Source organism: Grampus griseus (genome assembly GCF_964374135.1).
Source record: "Grampus griseus genome assembly, chromosome: 6".
Lineage (NCBI taxonomy): Eukaryota > Metazoa > Chordata > Mammalia > Artiodactyla > Delphinidae > Grampus > Grampus griseus.
Window position 1 is genome coordinate 346,843 of NC_139000.1, and position 18,302 is coordinate 365,144.

An 18,302-nucleotide genomic window follows, 5' to 3' on the forward strand; every position below is an offset into this window, starting at 1 on the left:
TTTAGAACTTACAGCTCCCAAGTGGGGCACGCCACACTATGCAGGGCCACATGGGGAAGCGCCAGTGCCATCAGGAACAGCAGGGAGAGGAGAGCTCGGCCAGAGCCTTTACCGTGTTTTCAGTGGGAAGGAGGCAGGGTACGCAAGTTTGAGCAAGTTTAGGATTGGATAGTTTGAATAATTTCAGCGGTCTCTAGTGGTCCAGTACCTGGCCCTGGGTGATTTAGGCAGGGAAATACTGGCTGGTGTACTGGTGACAGGAGGTGGTTGGGGTGTGGGCTCTGGATCGGTTGGTTTGCAAGTGAAAGGTGTGTTGGTGGGTGAGTTGTTTGCTGTCTCTAGGAATTAGCCAGCCTGGGAAGGGCAGTCTCTCCCCAGCCAGCAAGGCCCTCAAGATGTCAAAGCATCAAAAATCTAGAAAATAAAAAACATGATCAAGGCAGTGCTCATTCCCTTGACTCCTGTCCTCTGAGAACCTTCCCCAGCTGGCTTCAGCAGCCCCTCTTGTGGCTTTACGTTTGTCTGAACGTCACCCAACAACTTCTCTCACCCCTTTCCACTCACGCCGTTACTCCCATCAGCAGGTGGGTTCCACCCCTCCCACTGAATGGGGCTGGCCCCTTGACTTGCTTGAACTGCCAGAGAGAGAGATGCCATGCCAGTTTCAGGCTCTATGAAGGGCTGGCAGCTTTTGTTCTCATTCCCTGACAGTCCTGAGCTGCCATGTGACAATACCTGGCTAATCCTCTGGAGAGATCACCTAGAGAGAGAGGGAAAGCCTGGACGTAAGAGTCTCAGACTTCTCGCCTCACTCACACATCCCGACTGTGGCTCCGTGAGGGACGCTGGCTGTTTCGGCTGTCTATTGTTGCATGAAAAACCACCCAAATTTATTACTTACTCTGAAAACTAGGTTGCATTCAGCTGGGAGGCTCTTCTACTCTGTGTGGTATCTGCCTGGGTTAGAATGGCCAAGATGTCTGGCACCTTGACTCGGGTGGCTGGGACAGCTGGGGGCTGCTCAAGTGTCCCTTCCCTGAGGCCTCTGCACATGGTTTGCCTGGGGTTCTGCACAGCATGAGGGTCTCCAGGTAGTAAGACTGATTACCTGTGAGCAGGCCCCCAAGAGGGAGGAAGGTAAAGCTGCCAGTCCTCTGGCCTGGGCTTGGAAGTCTCAGAACTTTCTACCAGATTAAGTGCATCAAAACAGTCACAGGGGCTTTTCTGGTGGCGCAGTGGTTAAGAATTCGCCCGCCAATGTAGGGGACACGGGCTCGAGCCCTGGTCCGGGAAGATCCCACATGCTGCGGAGCAGCTAAGCCCGTGCGCCACAACTACTGAGCCTGCACTCTAGAGCCTGTGAGCTACAACTGTCGAGACTGCGTGCCACAACTACTGAAGCCCGCACGTCTAGAGCCCGTGCTCCACAACAAGAAGCCACTGCAATGAGAAGCCCGCGCACTGCAATGAAGAGTAGCCCCCACTCGCCGCAAGTAGAGAAAGCCTGCGCACAGCAACGAAGACCCAACGCAGCCAAAAATAAATTAAATAAATAAAATTTTTAAAAAAAACAGTCACAGGAGGGAGATTCCTGGCAGTCCAGTGGTTAGGACTCAGTGCTTTCACTGCTGTGGGCCAGGTTCAACCACTGGTCAGGGAATAAGATCCCACAAGCTGCAAAGTGTGGCCAAAACACACCCCCAGAACAGTCACAGGACCAGTGAGGACGGAGCATCACACCTAACAGGGAGGGAAGGAATTGATGGTGAGAATTTGAGACAAATTACCCACCAGCCAATAGCAGAAAAGTCAACCAGCTGAGCCCAATCTCATCACGGAATAATTAGAAAATCAACAGTTGTTTTAAGCAATTATTATGCAGCCGCACATACCTGGAACAGACACTGACACTTAAAAGTGAGATGCTGCCTCAGAAAATCTACAAACAACAAATGCTGGAGAGGGTGTGGAGAAAAGGGAACCCTCTTGCACTGTTGGTGGGAATGTAAATTGATACAGCCACTATGGAGAACAGTATGGAAGTTCCTTTAAAAACTAAAAATAGAATTACCATATGACCCAGCAATCCCACTACTGGGCATATACCCAGCGAAAACCATAATTCAAAAAGACACATGCACCCCAGTGTTCATTGCAGCACTATTTACAATAGCCAGGTCATGGAAGCAACCTAAATGTCCGACGACAGACGAATGGATAAAGAAGATGTGGTACATATATATGATGGAATATTACCTCAGCCATAAAAAGGAACGAAATTGGGTCATTTGTAGAGGCGTGGATGGATCTAGAGACTGTCATACAGAGTGAAGTAAGTTAGAAAAACAAATATCGTATATTAACGCATAGATGCGGAACCTAGAAAAATGGTACAGATGAACTGGTTTGCAGGGCAGAAATAGAGACACAGATGTAGAGAACAAACGTATGGACACCAAGGGGGCAAAGTGGCGGGGGGTGGTGGTGGTGATGGGATGAATTGGGAGATTGGAATTGACATATATACGCTAATATGTATAAAATAGATAACTAATAAGAACTTGCTGTATAAAAAATAAAATTCAAAAACAAAAAGAAAGTGAGACGTTGCCATCACAGAATTCTGAAATGTGGCCCTGACTTTGGAACCAGGCAGCAGGAGGACCTGGCAGGCAGTAAGGACATTGCTGGTGGAGGCCCGAGAAGGGCGGAGCCCACTCAGGTATTGGCGGAAAAGTGGGACACCATTGCCTGTGGTAACGGGGAAGGCAGAAAATATATCTAAGGATCTGATTTTCCTGGCAGAAAGCTTAAAGGGCCAACTGGCTTCTTTCAGTCATTTATGCCAAAGTGAAATAAAGAAAAGAGAAATGAACTAAAGAAGTAATGTTCCATGTTCCAGCAGAAGTTGGAGGAAGTATTTCAAGCCAGGTCCTGCAGCTGGAAAAGAAAAACTATTTCCCAGCCTCAGCCTTTCCAGGCAGCAAAGGTTCTCAAGGTAAGAAATGGCATCGTGGGGAAGATCAAATCCAGGACACTGCAGCAAAACACGACCTCAGGGTTAAGAGAAATCCAAGGGCATGGCATATGACCCCTTGTTAAGACCTCTGAAGATTCCCAGGGGACGGGACCCTCATAGGTGCTGTCAGCCATACAGAAGCGCCTCCAGGCGTCTTGAGGTCTTTGTGCCACAGCACATGGCTCGATGTCCACAGCAGAAAGGAGCCGCTCAAAGATATTTGCAGTGTAGCTTCTGTCTAATAAAATGTGTTATAATTTGATACCTAGAAAATCCACAAAGTTTTTTTTAGGGGTTGTATTTGCTTGAACTACGATGGACAAAGTTCAAAATAAAAGAGGCCTCTGGGCTTTCAAGTGTCTCCAGGCAAGAAGCAGGCTGAGGAAGCTACTCAGCAGCAAACAGGGCCCATTTCCCATGGAAAAGGGAGGATGACCGAGCATGCAGGGCCAAGAGGCAGAGGGAGAAGCCACTGGGAGCCATAAAAAAGGGTGGGTGCGTTAGGGAAGCACTTGCCGGGAGCAGACAAGCCCTTAAAGGAGCACTGTGACAGCTGTCTGCTGGATTTCAACATCGCTGTGCATCCGTGGCTGCAGGGGGCACACACCCTTTTCCTTTTTGAACCGGGTGTCTATTCACTTATCCTGTGCTTCCCCTTGGAACGTTGGGTCTTGGGGGGCAGACAGCTTGCCTCTGGCCTTGTTGCACGTCATAAGCCAAGAGCCACGGTGAGGTGGGGTTCTAGGGTCTTCACGTGGGAGGAGCAGGAATCATTAGGGGTCAGAGGGTGGACGGGTGGGGGGCAGCCTGTTCCACTGGTAGCCCCCACAACGCGCCACACTTTCAGGACTCATGCTCTTGTGCACACCCCTCCCACACGGCCTCCAAGCTCGCCTGCGTGACTTGCTTTGGCCAGCGGGATACTAGCAGGTGTGATTCAAGCAGAGGCCCACTGGGACCTATCACTTAGAGCAGAGCCTCCACACGGTAAGCAGTCCAGCTCTCCTGCATGGATAGGGTCACATGGAAGAAAATGAGGTGCTCCGGGCAAATTCCCAGCTGAGTCCAACCGAAGGAGGTATCCGGCTGACACAGTGTGGAACAGAAGACGCCCAGTCAGTCACAGAATTGTGCAAAATAATAAGTTGATGTGGTTTTAAGCCATGAAGTTTGGGGGGGGTTGTCACAGATCAGCAGGTAACAGAGACACCGTCACCCCTAGCACCTGCAGCCCCTTGCAAAAGTCTCTGAAGCACTTCCCGCCCTCGCTCACTTCCTCTATCAGCGATCCTTTGAACCCACTGGGACCTCCGACCCCTCTGGTGTCCTCTCTGCTTTACTTGCCGAGCTCAGATGCCCCGGGCAAGCATCCCTCTTCGACAGCTCGCTGTCTCCCCCTCACCTCACTGCACTCACCCAGCATAACCGCAGTCCTGGCTGAATCCAGCTCTCCTTTCTCCTCGCCTTCTCGGGGGCAGCCTAAATAGGCTGGAGGAAAACACACAGTCACACGGACGGGTCCCCTTGACACTGCTGGGCCACCCTACTGTCTTTTCCTGGTTCCCTCCTGGTCCTCTCTCCTTGGACCACACTCCCCTCTCACCTTCAACTGATGGCCTCGTTCTCATTAGAAGAGAACCCCCCAGATTCCTACACCCACATCCACTCACCTCTCAGACTCCTCTTCAAGCTGTGGCTGAGCTGAACCACCCAGGCTCCTGTCAGATGCCAGCCCCCGCCCTCCCCTCTCAGGCGATTGCCTCACCTCTTTCTCCTCCATGGGCTCATTCCTGCTGGTGGACAACATGCTGCTTCCTTTCCCACTATAAAACCAACACTCTCTCTGGACTTGCCTTTTCTTTCTCGCTTTGGCCGTTTCTCTGCTCCTTTTCAGCCAGAACACCCCAGAAGAGTTGTCAGTCTCAAGGTTTCCAAGCCTCTCCTTCCACTCCCCCTTAGCCCGTTCAGTTGGGCTTATTCCTCCATCACTTACTTGTCAAGGTGACCAGTGCCCTCGTGCTGCGTGCTCTATTGACTAATTCCCAGTGCCCACTGACCAGGACCTCTCAGCAGCATCAGAGAAGGCTGATCCCTCCCGCTCACCCTAGCACTGTCTTCACTTGGCTCCTGGCCTACTGCCCTCTCCTGGTTTCCCTCATACCTGACATCCTCATGCTCTTTACCAGCTCCTTCTCTTCTCAAATACTCTCTTAGTATGAGAGTACCCAGGGCTCAATCTTCTCCCTCTCTTTTTCTCTATTTGCATTTCCTCCCATGGTGAGCTCATCAGCTGTATGGCTTTAAATACGACAAGTATGCTAATGAATGCCAAATCTGTACCCCAGGCTGGACACCTCCCTGAACGCCATATTCACATATTCAACTGCCTTATAACCTTAACGTGCAGCCTGAGGGAGAAATACATTTTTATTTTGCTAAGCTGCTGAGAATTGAGGGATGTTTGTTACTGCAGCATAACCAGGGCTATCCTGACTGCTACAGAACACTGCCACCACAGGTGTCCCAACATCATCGTTTCTTGGGTGGGTGCTTGCATTAGCTTCCTAAACAGCCTGCCTGCTTCCACTCTTTCTGGCACTGTCTCCATCAGACAGCGTAATGCACTGAATAGCTATTCCTCTGCTCCAATCCTCCAGTGGCTCACTTTTCTGAGTGTGAAAGTCAAAGTCCTCACGAGAGCCTACATGACCCCCTTCCCATCCTCCACCTCTCTGGCCTTGTCCCCTGTTGCTCTCATGCACTCCTTTGCTCACGGTGGCCACCTCCACTTTTCAGACACACCGAATGTGTTCCCAATTTATGGCCTTGGCACTGGCCCTTCTCTCTGCTGGAGATGCTCTTCCCCTAGAGCCCACATGGCTCACTCCTCCTCCTCCTCCCAGTTTGTTCAAATTACTTGGCAATGAGGCCTACCCCGCCCACCACCTTTCCTGGATCCCCAACTCCCTAATGCTGATCTACTTGTTTCCCCACAGCACTGATCACTTTTTAACATGGCATATAACTCACATGTCACGGGCCTTTTCTGCCTCCCTCGCTAGAACAGGGGTTTTCAATTTGTTGGGTGCACCGGTGTAGAGTGGTTTCATCAGGCGCTGGGGCTGAGAGCCCGCTGGAGTGGTTGTCAGGAGACAGGTAAAGCCCCACCAAAGTCCTCAGCCCTTGGAGCTCCTGTTCAGGAAGGACCTGGCCCAGGCTGTTCAGCGCCCCGGCTCGAAGCCCAGGGAAGGCTGGTGTAGCCCGAGGATGGGCTATAGCGGCGGTCTCCAACCGTTTTGGCACCAGGGACCAGTTTCGCGGAAGACAGTTTTTCCACAGACCGAGGGCGGGGGCCGGGGCGGATGGGGGGGGCGTGTTTAGGCGGTAATGCGAGCGATAGGGAGCGGCAGATGAAGCTTCGCTCTCTCGCCCACTGCTCACCTCCTGCTGTGCACCCAGGCCGCGGACTGGTACCGGTCCACAGACTGGGGTTTGGGGACCCCTGGACTACAGGGTCCTGATCCGGGCCCCTGTGTGGAGGCGGCCAGGGAGGAGGAGGGCGGGCCTGTCGGCACTGGACCCAGCCCCTACGCCACGGTGGCCCCTGGGCTCCGGGTCCCTGTCCCCACTCCGGCCTCCTGCCCGCTGTCCGAGGACGGGGGACGGTTCACCGGCAGCCGCAGCCAGTCCCGCAGGGACCCCGACCTGCAGAGCCCGGAAGGCCCGGGGCGCGGAGCCAGGCCGCCCTCCTCGAGGGGCGGGGGCCGGGTCGGGGTCGCGGGGGCGAGGGCGGAGGCCGGGTCGGTGTCGGGGTAGAGGGTCGAGGCCGCGAGCCTGTAGGTTGGCCTCCCGCACAAAGCTTCCCGCGAAACTGACGTCGCGCCCGGCGGCCGCGCAGGCACCGCCCCCGACCGCGCCCCTCCCCCGCGCTGGCCCAGCTCCTCAGCGCGCCGGCGCACTCGCCCTCCTGCCATTGGCTGCGTCGTGGCGGCGCGCGCCGGCCGGCGCACTGCGCGCCCCACCATTGGCCGGGCGGCGGCGCGCGGGGGTGTGTCCGCGTCGAACTCCGCCCCTGGCCCCGCTCGCTGAGGAGCGCGCGGCGGCGGCGGCGGCGGCGCGTGGCAGGTCCGGCGGGCGCCAGGAGGCGGCGGCCCGACCCCGGCCCAGCCTCGTCCCGCCCGCCCGCCCGCCCGGCCCCGATCCTGACCCCGACTCATCCGACTGGCCCGCCCGGCTCGCCGTGGCCCCGCCCCGGCCCCGGCACCTCCTGAGGGAGAGGCGCCGCCGGCCGAGCGCAGGCCCGGCCATGACCGACTTCAAATTGGGCATCGTGCGGCTCGGCCGGGTGGCCGGGAAGGTGAGCGGCGCGGGGCTGGGGCAAAGGTCGTGCCGGGGGACTGGGGCGCTGGGCCGGGGGCCGGGCCGGCTCTGGGAGTAGGGGGCCGGGGTGCGAGGCAGGGGGCCGGACCGGAGCTGGGGGTGGCGGGCGGGGTCTGGGAGTCGGAGTCGGGGGTGCGAGGCTGGGGGACGGGGGCTGGATCGGGGGCCCGACCCGGGCCGGGGCACGGGCAAAGGCCGGGCGGTTTGCGGGCGGCGGGCCGACGGCGTGGTTCCCGGGGCAGCCCTCCTCCGGTTGCGGCCCGGGGCTCCGGCCGTGCGCCGTGGCCGGGGGAGCAGGGGGCTGTGGCTGCGCCTGCGGCCGCGGGGAGCGCAGGCCCTTCCGAGGCGGCGCGCTCGCTCCTCGCCGAGACCTGTGTGTGCGCGCCGCCTGTGCCTGCCGGTCTGTAGTGAGCTTCGGGCAGGGTTCGTGCTGCCAGCGGCGGCCCCGTCTGGCTGAGCCTCAGTGGGCCTCGCCAGAGCAGGGCCTCCCTCTGCTTCTCTCCCTTACCTGGCCCCGCCCTCCGCGTGTTCGAGGCTGGGGCTTCCTGGCACCTGTGGGCATTGAGGCTTGGCTGTTTCCAGGAGCCGGCCGGCCGTGCAGCTGCACCAGCCACGGACCTTACCCTGGATGGGAACCCTGTTCCCATCACCAGCGGCGGAAGCTTCTGGTGGGAGAGAGGAGCAGAGGCAGTCAGATGAAGGTAAAACCGATTCAGATGCTAGAAAAAAGCTTTCCAAGCGAGAATGACACTGGTCCGTTTTGGGGACCGTTTCCTGCCCTTCCTGCAAGGGGATGTGACTTTCTAACTAGGGAAGGGTGGGCTCCCCATCAGCTCTGAGGTCCCTTCTAACTCAGTGACTGATTGCACTAATGTCATCCCTTAAAACTTTTATTTGGAACATTTTAGACAGACAGAGGTAGGAAGGACGATTCAGTGAGCACCTGTGTGAGGACCACCTGGCTTAATAAATAAATGTTAACTGAAACCTTCTGCATATTCTGCCTCAATCCCGGCCCCCTCCCTCTACTCCAGTGACGTCACACTCTTGGACTAGGTTTATCAGCACATTAAATGCACAGCTTAGTACCTGTCCAGTCCTGTGGCACTTCTTTTGGTTCTTCGCGAGCAGATGGGAAGTGAAGCCTGATGCCGCGACTCTGCGCAGTCAGGAGTGGGGAAGGACCAGGCTTTGGCACCTCTACCTGCTTTCAGAGTAGACGGCCGCTTGCCTGCTGAGCTCGCTTAGTCTCAAGGGGCGGCTCCTGCTCATTGTCGGTACCTCGTACTGATTCCAAATGTAATGTCTTGAAACGTTAATTTCCAGACCAAGTACACATTGATAGATGAGCAGGACATCCCGCTGGTGGAGGGCTACTCCTTTGAGGTAAGGACGCCGTTCCTTTGCCAGCATGCCCTTAGTCATGCCCAGGAGGGTCACAAGGGGTGGGTTTTCTTCCCTGTGATGTGAGGGCAAGACCTGGTACGCGAGCATCTCAAGCTGTCTGTCACTGCCTCGTGGAGCCCCCTACCGCCTCTGCGATGCTGGTCTTCCCCCACTTCCGCCTGGTTGCAGGCTCTTCCTGAAAAGGAGACAAATTGTGTCATGTTTGTGATTGAGTTCAGTTGGACAAGCTTCTGTGCCCTGGGAGACTCTCCAGGGCTGCCCCCCCTTCTCTCGCCCTCTGCTGTTCCTACCTGATGAAGCTGTTCGGCCTCTAGTCCTCACCCGCGCACTCCTCCTTCCACGAGTCTGTGGACCCACTCTTACCTCAGATGTCACCCTTTTACACTTACTTGGTCTAGGGCTTATCTTTTCTTTTACTGGGTGGGGGCTTTTTTTTTTTTTTTAAGGATAGGAAGATTTATTTCTCTGTGTTCACAATGTTTTGCAAAGAGTGGTTCGTGACTGCGTCTTGTCTCCTCAAGAGGAGAGTGCTTCTTGGTGCCACGTGTCTGGGAGACTCCGGAGACCCTCAGGGTCCCAGGAATAGGCCTGGGATTGTCCCTCTGGCTTGTTTTTTAATTTGGAATGTTGTTGATAATCAGAGGCTTTTTAACAGAGCTTTTTCTTGTTTTCTCTCAGGCCCGGATGGAAGTAGACGCAGATGGAAATGGTGCTAAGATATTTGCATACGCCTTTGACAAGAACCGAGGAAGGGGGTCGGGAAGGCTCCTTCATGAGCTGCTGTGGTGGGTGTTCCAAGCTGCTTGTTTGCCCTGTCGGGTTTGCGCAAGCCCTGAGGTGCATGGGGCCCGTGGAGCCAGCAGACCCCTTGTTGACACATGGTGCCTTCCCCAGGTCTCCCAGTTAATTCTGTGTCATTGTCACTATCCCGGAGGGGTGGCTGCTTTGCGACCTGTGGCACTGGCAGGGCAGCCAGAGAGTCTGCAGGCTGAGCGCCCTTTCTGCTCGGTGTGTTTGGGACACAGCCTCCTCTGGGGGTTGGTGGGGTCTGGCCCCTCCTCCGGGTTGGGGAAGGGCCTTCCTCTCTTCTGTGTGAACAGCGAGGTTCCGAAGTGCTTGGGACCACGCAAGTGGGGTGTCCTCCAGGCTGTGTGTGAGATGGTTTCGGGTTCCCTCCTTGGCTCCCTGCAGCCTAGCTCTTAAATCCAGGGGCTGGGCTGTCCACGTGGCCTGTCCTGTTTGGGCCACAGACTGACATACTTGGGTTCCTCTCTGTAGCCTTGCTCCTGATAGGTCTCGTCGGTGTGACCAGGGACCAGTTCAGGGCACACGGCTGAGGCGTTCAGGAGGGTTGGGAGCCCATCTGGAGCATTGTCTGTTTCCTAGGGAGCGGCACAGGGGGGGCATCGCCCCTGGGTTTCAGGTGGTGCATCTCAACGCTGTCACTGTGGACAATCGCCTGGACAACCTGCAGCTGGTGCCATGGGGCTGGCGGCCCGGAGCCGAGGAGACCTCCAGCAAGCAGAGGTGGGTCTTCTTGGGGCCTGGTGATGTGGCCGAGATGCCGCTGAGGGCGGCCCCTCCAAGCTCACTGCTAAGAGGGGCCCGCGACTACTCTGTGCTCTGAGGCTTCTGTGGGTTTGGTGACCTTGGCCGTTTTCTCTCAGGGTGTGGGGGTCCCCTTTTTCTTCACAGGGGGAGGAGACCGTTTGGATGCTTATCTTTCTGGGCTGGTCTTCTGAATTGGCTCTTGCGGGGAGAGGGGTTGTATGGGCCGGTCCCCTGTGGGTGGGCAGGACGCCCTTGAGATGTAGGAGCCATCTCCATCTCAGGGATGCCCCTGTGCACACAGATGGGTCTTGCAGTCATGCTCTTTTGTAAGCAGTTTGTCTGGTCAGTGGTTTAAAGGAAGCAGGACAGTGTGGCTCGGGGGTTGGCGACTCGGCCTCCACCTTTCCTTGGTCCTGAGGACTTGGGCGGAGGGGATGCTCCGAGGGCAGTTCCCGTGGCCCCAGGAACAAGCCCCTCTGTGACTTCATGGAGCCCTTAGGAAGAGCTGGGGGACCAGCAGGATGGGAGCCAAAATGAGCCAGGGTGTCCCTGGCCACCTGTGCATCATTTAGGGGCTCCCTAGGGCTTCTGTGCATCTCCTCGGGCCCCTGGGCAGCTTCTCCTGACTTTGGCGGTGCTGGTACTGACTTCCCCTACAGGCAGAAGTCGGTGAGGTTGGTGCGGGGGTGTCAGTGTTTCTTAGGATGGAGACTGGGTGGCATCTTTGCAGTGGTCACCACTGGGGTCTTGGTAGAGCCCCATGCACTGGAGGTAGGAAATGGCGGGATTGCCCGGCCAGCTGGGCTTGCTGGTGGGGGATGGTCCCCAGATGTAAGAAGGCCGCATCCAATCTGATGCTGCTATAGCTCTGGAGGGGTATCCATAACTCTGTACGGGGGGGGGGTCTCCAGGCGTTGGGGGTCTCTGCTCTGTTGTTAGAGGCTGATCCTAAGACCCCTCCTGAGGGAGGCTGATCCTCTTGTGGTAGCTGGGTTAGGATTTTCATCTTCCTGGAGGTTACGTGAGTCTAGACTTCTGGTTGCAAGTGACAGAAACTAAGCCCAATTTCGCTGAAGCAAAGATAGGACCCTTAATGGCTCCCCTGCTGAGATGTGGAAAGCCACAAAGCCACCTCCAGGTCTCAGGAGCGGCTGCCAGGGCTGCACACCCGCTTTCCTCAGCAGTGTCTGGTGGCGTGGGGAAGTCAGCTTGTTTTGAGTCACTTCTGTCTCCGTGCTGGGGGCAGGAGGGTTCTTTCATCAACAGAAGGAAGCTTGTGTCATCAGGACAAGTGTAAGGGCGGCTGAGCGGAACACCAGCCTCTGTGGATTTCCCCCAAGTTGTCCAGCACTCACATGGGTTCAGGGTAGGCCTGGGGCTCACCCTCCCTGGCTCCATGCAGGTCTGCTGCTGCCCATTGCAGACACTGGAGGGACACTGCCCACCGTGTCACCCAGCGATGGGTCTGTCTTTCTGGGATCTCAGCATTTGTCCATCTGAGCACCACGTATTGTTGTGAGATGAGGTGACCACGGTTAAGAAGACCTGTTTGGAAAAGGGTCTGTGACACCCAGGGCTGCCCCACCGGTGGTCTCCCCCAGGCCATGGCCCAGCTGCCCCATTCTCCTTCAGACCACTCCCAGGAGGCCCAGGACCACCCCAGGGGCCTCTCCCTGCTGGTCGGCCCAGGGGCAGAGGGGTTGGGGTTGGCCTTAGTTTGCCGGCCTGGGGTCGGCCCGTCAGCAGTCCTCCACCTGTCGGGGCAGAGCCAGCCCAAGGGTGGCCTGAACTCCCCGCTGGCCCGGCGTCACGTATCCTTCCATCTCACTCAGTGGCCTCCGCATGGCGGCTCTTTGTAGGAATCACCCCATATGTGAGGCGGGCGGTTTGGCAGCACAGCTCCTGCCAGGCACCTACCTTCTGCTCTGCTTTCCTGGCGTCACTTCAGTGGGGCCACGAGGGCGGCCCAGCCGGGTGGAAGGTGCTCTTTGCAAAGGTGCATTTCCCTCCCTTTCTGCCCTCGAAAGCCGGCTGGGACTGAAACTCACCTCTGTCTTCCAGGACTTCATTGAAGGGCTCAGAAAGTAGCCAGTTTTCTCCCACATCCTGACTTTCACCCTTTTCTTCTTTAAAAAAAAATCTTTTTATTGTGGCAAAATACAGATAACATTTACTGTCTTAACCACTTTTAAGTGCATGGTTCCGTAGCATTAAGCAAATTCAAATTGTCGTGTGTCATCACTACCATTGTCTCTAGAACTGTCTCATCTTCCCAAACCGAAGCTGTGTCCCCATTAAACACTAATTCCCCACCCATCTCCTCTGCCAGCCCCTGGTACCTACTGTTCTGTGAATTGCCAAGTCCTTGGACCTTATCTGAGTGGATTGATATGGCATTTGTCTTTCTGTGTCTGCCTTATTTCACTTCGCCTCAGTTATGTCTTTGAGGCTCATCCATGTCATAGCATGTGTCAGAATTTCCTTCGTTTTTAAGGTTCAGTAATACTCCATTGAGAGTGTGTGTGTGTGGGGGGGGGGCACATTTGGTTTATCCATCATCCATCAGTGGGCACTTGGGTTGCCTCCACCCCTTGTCTGTCGTGAACGATGCTGCTGTGAACACAGTTGTACAAAGAGCTCTTCGAGTCCCTGCTTTTGATTCTTCAGAGTGTGCACCCAGAAGTGGAATTGCAGGATCATAGGATAATTCCATCTACTTCTTGAGGAAGCCCCACGCTGTTGTCCACAGCATCTGCGCCATTTTACCTTCCCCCCAGCAGCGCACTGAGGCCCCAGTGTCTCCGTACCTTCACCAACACTTGTTTTCTGTTTGTTTGATAGTAGCCATCCCAGGAAGGTGAGGTGGTCTCATTGCGGTTTTGAGTTGCATTTTCCTGATGATCAGTGATGTTAAATTAAGCATCTTTTCATGTGCTTTTTGGCCATTTGTATGTCTTCTTTGGAGGAATATCTATTCAGATGCTTTACCCTTTTTTAAATTGGGTCGTTTGTTTTTTTGGTTGACTTGTAGAGTTCTTTATATATTCTGGGTACAAATCCCTTATCAGATATATGGTTTGCAAATATTTTCTCCCATTCTATAGGTTGCCTTTTCATTCTATTGATTGTCTATTGATTGTCTCTCTTTTTTTAAGTTTTTATTTATTTATTTAGGCTGCATTGGGTCTTCATTGCTGTGCGCAGGCTTTCTCTAGTTGCGGTGAGCAGGGGCTACTGTTTATTGCTGTGTGCAGGCTTCTCACTGGGGTGGCTTCTCTTGTTGCAGAGCATGGGCTCTAGGTGTGTGAGCTTCAGTAGTTGCAGCATGTGGGCTCCGTAGTTGTGGCTCTCGGGCTCTAGAGCGCAGGCTCAGTAGTTGTGGTGCACAGGCTTAGTTGCTCCGTGGCACGTGGGATCTTCCCGGACCAGGGCTCGAACCTGTGTCCCCTGCACTGGCAGGCGGATTCTTAACCACTGCACCATCAGGAAAGTCCCTGATTGTCTCTTTTGATGCACAAAATAATTGACTTTTCATGGAGTGCAATTTGCCTATTTTTTCTCTTGTTACTGTGCCTTTGGTGTCATATCCAGGATTATTGCCAACTCCGATGTTGTGAAGCTTTTGTCCTGTTTTCTCTGAGAGTTTTATTGTTTGGGGTCTTACATTTAGGTCCTTGATCCATTTTGAATTAATTTTTGTCTGTCACATTAGAAGAGGGTGACCCTTCCTTTTTTCTTTTTTTTTTTGGAAGTATAGTTGATTTACAGTGCTGTGCCAGACCCTTCCCTTTTTTATCCAAGTCCCTCCCAGCCCGGTCTCCAGAGAGGGCGGGTGGGTTGAAGGGGATGGTCCACCCATCCGTTTGCTCTCGAAGTGCGGGAGGTGCCTCCTTCGGAGGCCAGCCCCAGGGCGGGCCGCTCACTGCCTTGTGCTCACCCCACCGCCCGTGCCTCTTGTGGGGCAGTTGCGGGCACTTACAAGCTTCTGGCCCTGTCCAGCAAGAGAAGTGTTCGGGGGGTGTAGAGCAGCTCACAGCAGTCGGGCAGGCAGGCCAACCAGGGGCAGATGTGGGCGCCCCCGGGGCCGCGAGCATGTGCTCTCCGTGCCTGTCTTGTGTGCAGCCGTCCCAGGCGTTGGGGAGATTGACGAGCAAGGCAGACAAAGCCCTGCCCTGTGCCTTTTAGTGGGAAGATGAAACAGGCTACATACTGGATGTTCCAGAGAGGTGAGCCCAGGCAGTGGGGTGGGCCAAAGGAGAGTCAAGCTGCAAAGCTGGGGGCGGGGCAGCCTGAGAAGAGGAAGCAGCTGGTCCACCCTGGGGTCACTCATTGTCACCTCCATACCTTGACCCTTCCTGGCCAAGGCATCCTGAAGCGCCTGCTTCTCTCTTTAAGGGAGCAAAGCTTATACTGGCTGGCGATTCAGCAGCTGCCCACGGACCCCATAGAGGAGCAGTTCCCTGTCCTGAACGTGACCCGGTACTACAACGCCAATGGGGACGTGGTGGAGGAGGAGGAGACGTCCTGCACCTACTACGAGTGCCATTACCCGCCCTGCACCATGATGGAGAAGCAGGTGCGCGGTGGGGGAGCCGGGCCTCCCCTAGGACTGCCCTCTCGCGGCTTCTCCCCTGCGGTGGCCGTTCCTTTGTCACTGCCTGACCGGGGCCCAGACCCTCCGGCCTCGGCGCACGGACGGCCAGGTCCTCGCAGGTCTGCCGTGTGACCGGAGCGCTGCTTTTCTGTGTCCTTTCAGCTCCGGGAGTTCAACATCTGCGGGCGCTGCCAGGTGGCGCGCTACTGCGGCTCCCAGTGCCAGCAGAAGGACTGGCCGGCCCACAAGAAGCACTGTCGGGAGAAGAGGCGCCCCTTCCAGCACGAGCTTGAGCCGGAGCGATGACCGGGCAGTCAAGTGGCTTCTGATCTCCCCAGGCTGCGGGCTCTGCGGGCAGCTGGACCGGGGCCACCAGAGGGGCTGTTCCTGCACTGGCTCCACCACCGGAGGCCCCCCCACCCCGCACCCCGCGGAGCAGAGACAGCTGGGAGGCCCCCCGGGACGCTTCTCATTATTTATATGTTAATATGTTTGTAAACTCATGTACAGTTTTTTTGGGGGGGAGGCAGCGGGAGGGTTAGAAAGTACAAATAGGGTCATTTGCTGTAACACTCACTTTCCGGGCGGCTGAGCCGAGGAGGGCGGCCCGCCCGGGTTGGGGCAAAGTAAAGGGTGGGACCGCCCTGAGTCCTGGCTGCTGTCTGCGCTCTGCCTCGGCCGGCATCCGTGGTGTGGGTGCGGGTGCAAGGGCTGCCGTCCCCACCCCCAGGCTGCCTGGGAGCGTGAGGGAGACCCAGACGTGTCCCTGTCCTGCGGCAGGAGCTGCTGAGGGTGGTTAGTTGCTTGGCCCCTGTTCTCAGCCCCTTTGAACTCATACAGTGGGCGCCTGGGAGCGCGGGGCGGGGCGGGGGGGGGGGCTTCTCCCAGCAGGACTGCTGAGGTCCGCCTGCGACTTGGAGCAGCCCGAGGGGTGAGAACTGCTTTCCTGTGCTCCTTCTGGGAGCCGCAGATCTCAGGGCTGGGCAGCGTCTGGTACACCTGGCCAAGCCGCCTGGGGGCCATAAGCTGGGTGGTGTGGCTGGGAACTTGCTGGTCTCCAGGGAGAGTGAAGGCTGACACCCGTCTTGGGTCATCCCTGGCCCCACGTTGGTCCTGCAGGCTCCTGCCACGCCCTCCTTTCTGCAACGTTTCTGCAATCTCCCAGGACGCCCTGTGTGTGCTCTGCTTCCCTGGCTGGGGCTAGCCCCTTTGTGGCCTTTGGTCTGTGAACTGAGCTGAGCTTTCCGTAGCTTCTTTTGCAGAACTTGGAGGCCTCCTGGGCAGTGCGTCCTGGAGAACAGGACTGGGGAAATGGGTGATAGCAATATGCGGGGAGCAGGAGGGAAGGCTCAGTTCCAACCCCGAGGGAGGGGTTTTCTGCAGGTGAAGGGACTCCACGTGCCCACACGGGTTTTTGCTGAGAAGACCTTGCTACCGTGCAGGTCAGCTGTGGTGCCTCTTCCAGGTTGGGGTTTTTTGTTCCGGGTTCCCCCAGACCCCAGGTTGAGCACCAGTGGGGGCTCAGAAAGCTGTCAGAGAAGAGGCTATGTGATCCTGAGAGACTGTCCTACTGACCACAGCTGGCCCGAGCCCTCGGGATGTTCCCAGGGCCAGGACGACTCCCAATTCAGAGGCCAGCTCTGGCCAGGCCCATGGGGGTGGGGAATCCGGTGTAGACCAGCGTGTTGAGGTTTGGGTAGTCTTCCAGGCATGGGGCCCTGAGTGTGCTCAGTCTGCTTTTAAAAACAGGCTCCTGGGATGAGGAGGCCCTGGGCTACAGGCTGTGTGTCTTGCCTGTGTCCTTTGGGGAGCGGCCAGGTCGGCCCTCCGGGCTTTTTACGTTTCCTGACCAGGACTGTCTTGTGATCAGCTATTCCTTGGAAAATTACATTGAAAGGGAAGTGCCAGAGTGTCGGCCGACCCATAGGATGCCACGCTGGGTCCTGATCCCGGGTGCTTGCCGCCGTGGCTCATGGCTCATCTGGAATAGCCTTGACCTGGGGATCGCTGTCCAACGTGGCTGCAGGAGCTGGTGCTGTAGTTTAGTTGGTGGCTGTCCCCTCCTGATGGTGCTGTGTCTTGTCCTACTTGTTAGAGACTCTTTGAGTCTGGGCTGGAGCTAAGAGGGTGGTGGCCATGGGGGCCTAGGGTTTGCTCATATCAAGTCTCCTGGAGTGGATGCCCTCGTGAAGCTGCCCCAGGGTCCGCACAGTGTTTTTATTCCCCTTTGCTTCCCTTGTTCTTTATTTGATACCCAGCCCCTGGTTTCTTTTCTCTTCTAAAGGCCCCGAACCTCTTAATTTTTGTAGGCACACATCGGAGAGCGTCTGAAAGTTCAGCATTCATTCATGGTTAAAACGTGGGCCATGTTTCTTACCTGTTTGGAGCGAGGTGTAGGGGGCTGCTTGGCCTGACTGCCTTTTGTACCAGATCAAATCAAGATGTGTGGCTCAGCCATTTCAGGCTGTCCTGTGGCTTCCTGATCAACTTTTCTGCTTCTCTGCTTCAGCTGCCATCTGAGCTGCTGACTGGTATCTGTATTTCTAGTGATAGAATCCACTTTAAAAACCACAGGCTAACTACCCAGGTAGCCATGTGGATTTGTCTTGTCCCATTTGCTGGAGCTGCCATAACAAATTATCTCAAGCTGGTGGCTGAAAACAATGTATGGTCTAGGTCCTAGAAGCCAGAATTCTCAAATCAAGGTGTGGGCAGGGCCATGCTCCCTCTGAAGGCTCTAGGGAAGGTTTGTTCCAGGCTCTCCCAGCTTCCGGCAGCCTCAGGCGGTCCTTGCCTCATAGAGACCTACCAGTCTTTACATTGTCTTGTCTTCCGTTGGTGTCTAACAGACCACACCTCCCCTTCCTAAGGATGCCAGTCATAGTGGATTAGGGCCATCCTAATGACCTCATTTTAACTGGATTACTTCTGTTACTAAAGACCCTGTTTCCAAAGGTCACATTCTGTGGTACCGGAGATAAGACTTCAACATATCTTTTTTGCGGACACAATTCAATCCATAACAATATCAGACACTTGCCTTCCCCAAACGTGTTCTGTAGAGTTCACTGACTTTATTGAATGCTGTCGGCACATACCTGGTTTACCAAATCAGATCGTGGCTGTGCTGGGTGTCCTCCCCTTCATCTAAATCTAACTGGCGCACAGACCCCTGCCGCTGGGGCTTAGACGCTGGCTCTTCTCCATGCCTTCTGCCCACCTTCCTGTCCACCACCCGTGCTCGGGGCCCTGTGGCCGACCCTGTCTCCTTTCTCTGCTGTCCAGTCAGGCACATGTGCGCCCACCGGTGCGCCGCACTTACTGCCCTATGGGCAGCTCCTTGGGGGTGGA

The 18,302-nt window shown here is 56.0% G+C and overlaps 1 protein-coding gene across 1 annotated transcript; it reads left to right on the plus strand.

Annotated features, from left to right (window-relative positions):
- Positions 1–7,141: 7,141 nt before the first annotated feature.
- On the plus strand, positions 7,142–15,567 carry ZMYND19 (zinc finger MYND-type containing 19). Its single transcript, XM_082656122.1, has 6 exons — positions 7,142–7,376; positions 8,726–8,785; positions 9,485–9,591; positions 10,193–10,333; positions 14,753–14,933; positions 15,114–15,567. The coding sequence occupies exons 1-6, from the start codon at positions 7,326–7,328 to the stop codon at positions 15,255–15,257; spliced, it is 684 nt and encodes a 227-aa protein (XP_082512248.1). The 5' UTR covers positions 7,142–7,325; the 3' UTR covers positions 15,258–15,567.
- The last annotated feature ends 2,735 nt before the right edge of the window (positions 15,568–18,302 follow it).

Excerpts from the sequence above, each read along its gene's own strand:
- ZMYND19 (XM_082656122.1), top strand. The coding sequence starts at position 7,326 with ATGACCGACTTCAAATTGGGCATCGTGCGGCTCGGCCGGGTGGCCGGG. Across the intron at positions 8,786-9,484 it reads TGGAGGGCTACTCCTTTGAG|GCCCGGATGGAAGTAGACGC; the intron begins GTAAGGACGCCG and ends GTTTTCTCTCAG. Across the intron at positions 10,334-14,752 it reads GAGACCTCCAGCAAGCAGAG|GGAGCAAAGCTTATACTGGC; the intron begins GTGGGTCTTCTT and ends TCTCTCTTTAAG.